This window comes from Ictidomys tridecemlineatus, chromosome 3 (assembly GCF_052094955.1).
Source record: "Ictidomys tridecemlineatus isolate mIctTri1 chromosome 3, mIctTri1.hap1, whole genome shotgun sequence".
NCBI classification, from domain to species: Eukaryota; Metazoa; Chordata; class Mammalia; order Rodentia; family Sciuridae; genus Ictidomys; species Ictidomys tridecemlineatus.
Genome location: NC_135479.1, coordinates 154,810,862 through 154,816,861, shown reverse-complemented (window position 1 = coordinate 154,816,861; position 6,000 = coordinate 154,810,862). Strand labels below are relative to the sequence as shown.

General features: G+C 38.1%; 1 protein-coding gene across 1 annotated transcript in view; it reads right to left on the bottom strand.

Moving 5' to 3' along the window:
* Positions 1-969: 969 nt before the first annotated feature.
* Positions 970-6,000, bottom strand: part of Slc9c1 (solute carrier family 9 member C1) — a 65,975-nt gene continuing 60,944 nt past the window's right edge. Inside the window, exons 25-27 of the mRNA XM_078041313.1 lie at positions 5,218-5,273; positions 3,204-3,282; positions 970-1,273 (exon numbers count right to left, since the gene is read on the bottom strand). Coding sequence (XP_077897439.1) covers positions 3,238-3,282; positions 5,218-5,273 — 101 coding nt within the window. The 3' untranslated portion in view covers positions 970-1,273; positions 3,204-3,237. The remainder of the gene's footprint in view (positions 1,274-3,203; positions 3,283-5,217; positions 5,274-6,000) is intronic.

Sequence of the window (6,000 nt, the reverse complement as noted above, 5' to 3'; positions counted from 1 at the left end):
AAAACCTAGCAGACATTGACAGCCCCTAATACTGTGGAGTGTATGCTTCTCCAATAGCTTAGATTTTATTTGGAAACCTAGGCCACCTAAAAACTTTGTAATTTATGCTGTTTGGAGTCTTTCTAATTCCAGAGAAAAGAAAAGAAAGCAATCAAATTCTCTTAGGTCAGTAATAAAGGTGTGTGTGTGTGTGTGTGTGTGTGTGTGTGTGTGTTTGATTCCTACTCCCCTCAATCCTTTGTCTTAATTTTTATTTGGTAAAGAACCAGGTTATCTTTACCACAAAGGACATTTTTGTGACTGGAATCTCTGCACTTTGCTCCTAAGAATGTGTCCATCATCAATTGTTTGGCACAGCATTGAGATTTCTTAACTCCCAGAAAGTCTGAACCTGAAGGCATATTTAAATTTTTATTAATTCCGTAGGTATTTACTTAGTGTTTAGTATGGAGGAATATATGGCATGATGCCTTATTTTCAAATCTATAATCTGCTTTCTACAAGTTGTAGGATTTTTTGCAAATGGCTCAAACTCACCCAAGTTTACTCATTCATAAATTGGAAATAAAGGTGTCTGTCTACTTAACCTAGTTGCTATGAAGATTACAGGAGTTCATACCTATATAGTGTATTATATAGGCTAGTATACCTAACAAAGCATGCACTCTCCTGTGATAACTATTTTCTAAATTTGTGCATCTAATATTGTGCTCATTGTTCTGGACAAAATTGTTTCTAGAGGTTTCATTTAGGGTTGGGTTATGTGGTTCAGTCTGAATCAGGTTCCATTCTTCACTATTATGACTGAGAAATTCTGAGCTCCCAAGATGAGTGAAATATGAAGAATGACAAAAATCAATACTTGGATCAAGAGCAACATTTAAACCACATTTTAGTGGCATTTTATTATCCATAATAAAATGAATCGAATCATTATCACTCTAAAGACAATGCTCAAACTACCTTAGGTGACATAAGCTTTTTTTTCTGTCTCTTAAGACTAAAACTTATTCTAATATTTTTGAGATATCTGAATATTTAAAATAATAGATATTTTATATCAAGAACATTTTGCAAATATATATGTATGATTTGAGCTGGCTGGTCACCACGTTCAGATGCCTTTTCTGCAGAGCTCCAAGAGCATCCAAGCAGGATCCAACGAGAAGCTGGCCCCTCTGGATGACGGAAGTGTGCTGCAGCCACAGCAGGCCTCCCAACACAGTCACAGCGATGCTTGCTTCCATCTTCAGAACAGGCTTGTCAACTGCTTCTAACCCAGGAGAGAAGAAAATACACAAAGAAAGCAGAGAGCTTTGGAATCTCGCAGCATTGACCAACAACCTGAAACAGGATGTGCTAGAGAGTCATTTCCACCCCCTCCCTCTCTCACCGTGGAATATCTCTTGGCCTTTATGGTCAAGGGTAAAGAAGGAAATTGCAGGAGTGAATATGATTATTATCTCATCATAAATTGGTGGCAGCAAGACAAACTGGAGGTAGAGTCAGAGCAGCACCTGGGGCTTGCTGAACTGGATGCAGGTGGTGTATGGATTATTAGGAGGAAGATGTTCCACTCTGGGCAAACACTAACTTAGTTCCTTAGCCCTCGCTGAGCTTCAGGTCAGGTTTTTCCCACTCTGTTATATAGCATCGATGAATGTAAAGAGTGACAGAAAGGAACAGCTAACTCTCAAGTTATACTTCAATAATGCTTAATAATCATTTTTCATTATAGCACCAATAGAACGACACACAATAAGAGAAGTGAACAAAACCACCTCTGCTTTCACCTAATTACAACATAATCATTTAGATTTATTTTTTTCTGGTCATTTTGGGGTTAAAAGATGTTTATTGTATGTTATATGTTCTGCCTTCCTCTTCATAGTCTGCATTGGACTACACAGCCAGTCTTTTCAGTGGTTGTGTGATATTTTCTTGTATGAATGTTCTATATTGGACACTTGGACTCTTTTAATCATTATATTATTATTGCCATTAGAAATAGTATAGTGTCTTGGACGTTTTGCTTACTTTAATACCCGGGCTACTTCCAAGAACCGCCGAGTCAAAATATGTGAGCATATTTATGGTTGTTGTTATAATAAATTGCTTTCACTCATCTATCAGCAAAATACAAGAAAACCAGTATCATTTAATTTCCATCTATTTCAAAGAAAATAGATTTTGACATTAAAAACTGTACATATTTTAAAAGACAAATGTTTCTATTTCATTGTTGTTTACGTTTGTATTTTGTAATTTACTGTTTTACCACATTGGATATTGTCTTGTACCTGAACAGGCTGTTCATGAGCTTGCCTACTGGAGTTATAGTTTTCCTTGTTATGCTATATGCTAGATAAAGATATTGCTTGTATTGTGAGCACATAATTCTTGCAAATAGTTTTCCCTAGTGTATTGTTCATGTTTAAATCTATTTAAAAAAATTTAAATCTATTTTTAAATGCCTCCTTTGTAATAGGATGTGGCATGCAAGGTTACATTTACTTAGATAAAGATAAACCTATTTATCTGATGGTTTTTATTTTTTAACCTAGGGCTATGCCCTGTGACATAAGTCATGTAAAACACACACACACACAGATATTTACAACAGACACATCTGGCACAGCCAGCAGTCAGATCCCTAGACTCATGGTTCCCCAATGGTCTTGTTTTCTCATGTCCTCCATTCTGAACATTCTCTTTTTTCTCCAAAGAGTCTGTTAATTCTTCATTGCCAGCTCTTTCTATTTCAAATTCCTTCAACATCAGCTGGCACTATCCACAGTGTATCCTCTATTGCTATTTAATTGTCCTCCAGTATGGTTTGTCTATGTAACTTAAACATAAATCCTTAGAAGCAAAGTCATAACTTATTATCTTTTGATATCTTTCAACATTACATGGTCACTTGAAAAAACAGCCTAGTGAACTGGGAGCAGCCAGTGTTGCATGGTGGGGTTAAGTAGCAGAATAGAGAGGGGAAACCAGGAACCCATGTTTTAAGAAATCTAGACAGAGGAATCTTATTTTAAAGATAACTTTTCAAATTGGAATTTAGAGACACTGGGAGAATCCACTAGCGAGTGGGAAGTGCTCTAATCCACACTATCATACTAAGGGCAAATGCACTTCTGGTTTCAGTCTCCATTGGATATGTTCCTGGTCATGTCGAGGAAACTGAGGCAGCTTACCAGGTTTTCATTTAGGTTTTTTCTAGGAGGTGCTTTAGACTTTAATATTCTCCTCGAGTAATGTTTCAGACTCTTCAGCCTAGAAATTGGGATAGGAAACAGAAGTCAAATTCTGAGGCTGTTAATAAGGGTCTGATTTATACAATCTAGTCTATAATCTAGTGTACAATCTAGTTCAAAGCCAATTGAGGCTGGATTTGAACTTGGAATCCTCCTGCCTCACCCTCCCAAGCTGCTGGGATTATAGGCGTGCACCACTGCACAAGGCTGGAAAACTAATTTTAAATGCCTACTTATAATCTTGTTGATTGATTATTGAGTTACTTAATCATCCATTTATCATTATACATTTTGATTTTTTCTAAGTTTTTATTCTTATAAATAATGCTCAATGAACATTATTAGGAGTGAGAGCTGGGACTTCTGCATTGTGTGCATTGTCCTGAGAATCAGGACACTTTGCAAGGATGTTGTGACAGGCCTTCAAGGGAGCTTTTCAGTTAGTGAAAGCAAAGCCACAATCCTAAGGTGGTCTTGGTGGGGAAAGAGTTTGGGGTAGTGGAAAGGGAACTGGCACAGAAACACAGCCAGGATCTAACATCAGGGAGCAAAAGTATCTACTAGATAACACAGTCTGATGATTTTCCATTGGCTGATGTTAGAGTCCTTTAGTGAACTCCCATTTTCAACCATCATGCCATCATTTTGTATTTTAATTGATGGACAAGCAGTACTTTTTGAGAATAGGCACAGGAAGAACATCAGCTTCCCTTGCTCTTTCCGCCTCCCCTCCCCACACACCCCAAATACACTAAACTGAATCCTGCAAGCTTGGTTGTGGGAAGCCATTCTAACACGTGATTGAGCGACCGTTAAGGGCCTGAGGCACTTAGGCAAAAGTCGAAGTTTTCCCAACCCTTTCCTGATGAGAGAGCCCATCCATGTGGGGGTGTGCCTGAACACTGACCCCGGGGACCCAATCACTGACTCTGACCTTGGAGTGCAGCCCCCCCTCAACCTTCATTGGATGGAATTCTCCCCTGAATCTCTTGTTCCCCAATAAAAGGCTGATCCCCGGTGTGCTGCTCTCTCTCTCCTGCTAGCCCTGAGTAATCCCTGCTGCCCTGCTGGGCGGTTGGAGGAGGGAACCAGAGGGGACCTAGCAATAGAAATAAGGTAATTGAGTCTTGTGTTTTTATTTCGATCTCTTCTAACTAACTTTATGCCTAGAACCTCATTAATGAAACCACGGCGCAGGTCGCGTGGTAGACTTGGTAGTCCCATAAATAGAGAGATGCCCTAACCAGCAGGCAGTGAAACAGTTTATCTTAAATGTCTTCCTCATCTTTTTATTTTAATTGTCATTTCCCTTTGTTCTTCCAGGCAGAGGTAGGCTGGTAGAGATGCAATGAGGTATTTTCACTGTATCTCTCCACTCAGTTTTGATTCAGGTCCCAATACTGTTTCATAACTTAGAATCCTATTGCAAAGTTGGCTTATGATTTTGAAGATCTTAAGATCCCCAAGTGATGTATCCAAATTCATAGAGAACCATGACATCAATCAATATTTGTGGGACTTCTGAGTAACTTAGGTTACCGTGGGATAAGTAGATTATATGGCATTTGTTTTTGAGCTCTTGCTTTTATCAGGCACTGTGAGTACAAGAGCATTGTACCTTCAGGCTGAGAGCCTTCACCCCAGTCCAATTTTAACATGAGGTGGAGGGGAAGGGCCTCATACACTACAACACAGCCATCTGTGGTGGTACCTGGATGCTAATGTAAGTCAAGGAAGTTCTGATATCTCTTTACATTTGTTTTCCTTTGTTATTTCTTTAGTATTTACAAAAAATAACAATTTATATCATATACTTTGTGATAATAGAAACTTTTCATACTAAAATCTATGTAATGATTCTCTTTAGAATAAGAAAAATACACTGGTAGTTCCTATAAATTGCAGAGTTTCTTTTACTCAAACAAAATTTAAAAAAGAACTGTTCCAAGTTTACCTCCTCCTTAACATCACTTTCTTCTTGCAGTTCTTCTTCCAGGAATCCACTTGAAACTAGTTAAAAAAAAAGAAGGTGTGAACTCAACTACTGAAATGTGGGTCACAATTTCAACTAGTCGAATTGTTAAGTTAGACCATATTCAACTCATTCATGCTGTGATCTGACATTGTGATCTGACATTGGTGTGAAGGGTAACCTTAAAAAAAGGCTTAGATATATTTTATTATAAAGATCATATAACAATGTGCAGAAAGTTTGAAAGGTAAGGAGACAAAATCATCTTTTATCCCAATATCTCCAAATACTTTCAATTTGTATTTGGAGTGCCAGGGACATTAAGTAATAAGGACACCTAAGACAGCACAATATTAAGATCTTATATATATATATATATTTTTTAGATAGTACAACAGCAGACCAGCAAATATACAAACAAAACCAAAACCAACTTGACATTGGCCTATGGGACAGCACATACATGTTGGGCTACTGGAGTGTACAGGAGAGTGATTCAGTGAGGTTTGGAATTATCGTTGATGGCTCCCTGAAGAAAAAATTAAGATTAAAGGAATAAGAAGGAGTTAGCTGTATGGAATGGAGACCTGAGGGTAAGGGGATGTTTAGAGGGTTCTAGGCAGAAGGAGTGTTTTGTGAAGGCTCAGGTGTGGGACACACCCAGATCTCCCATTTCAGGTGAACCATTAATAGTTTGCTATGGCTAGGTAGAAGAGACATCTGATGAAGGAGCATATGGTGAAGGACCCATTAATGTTTCTTGTG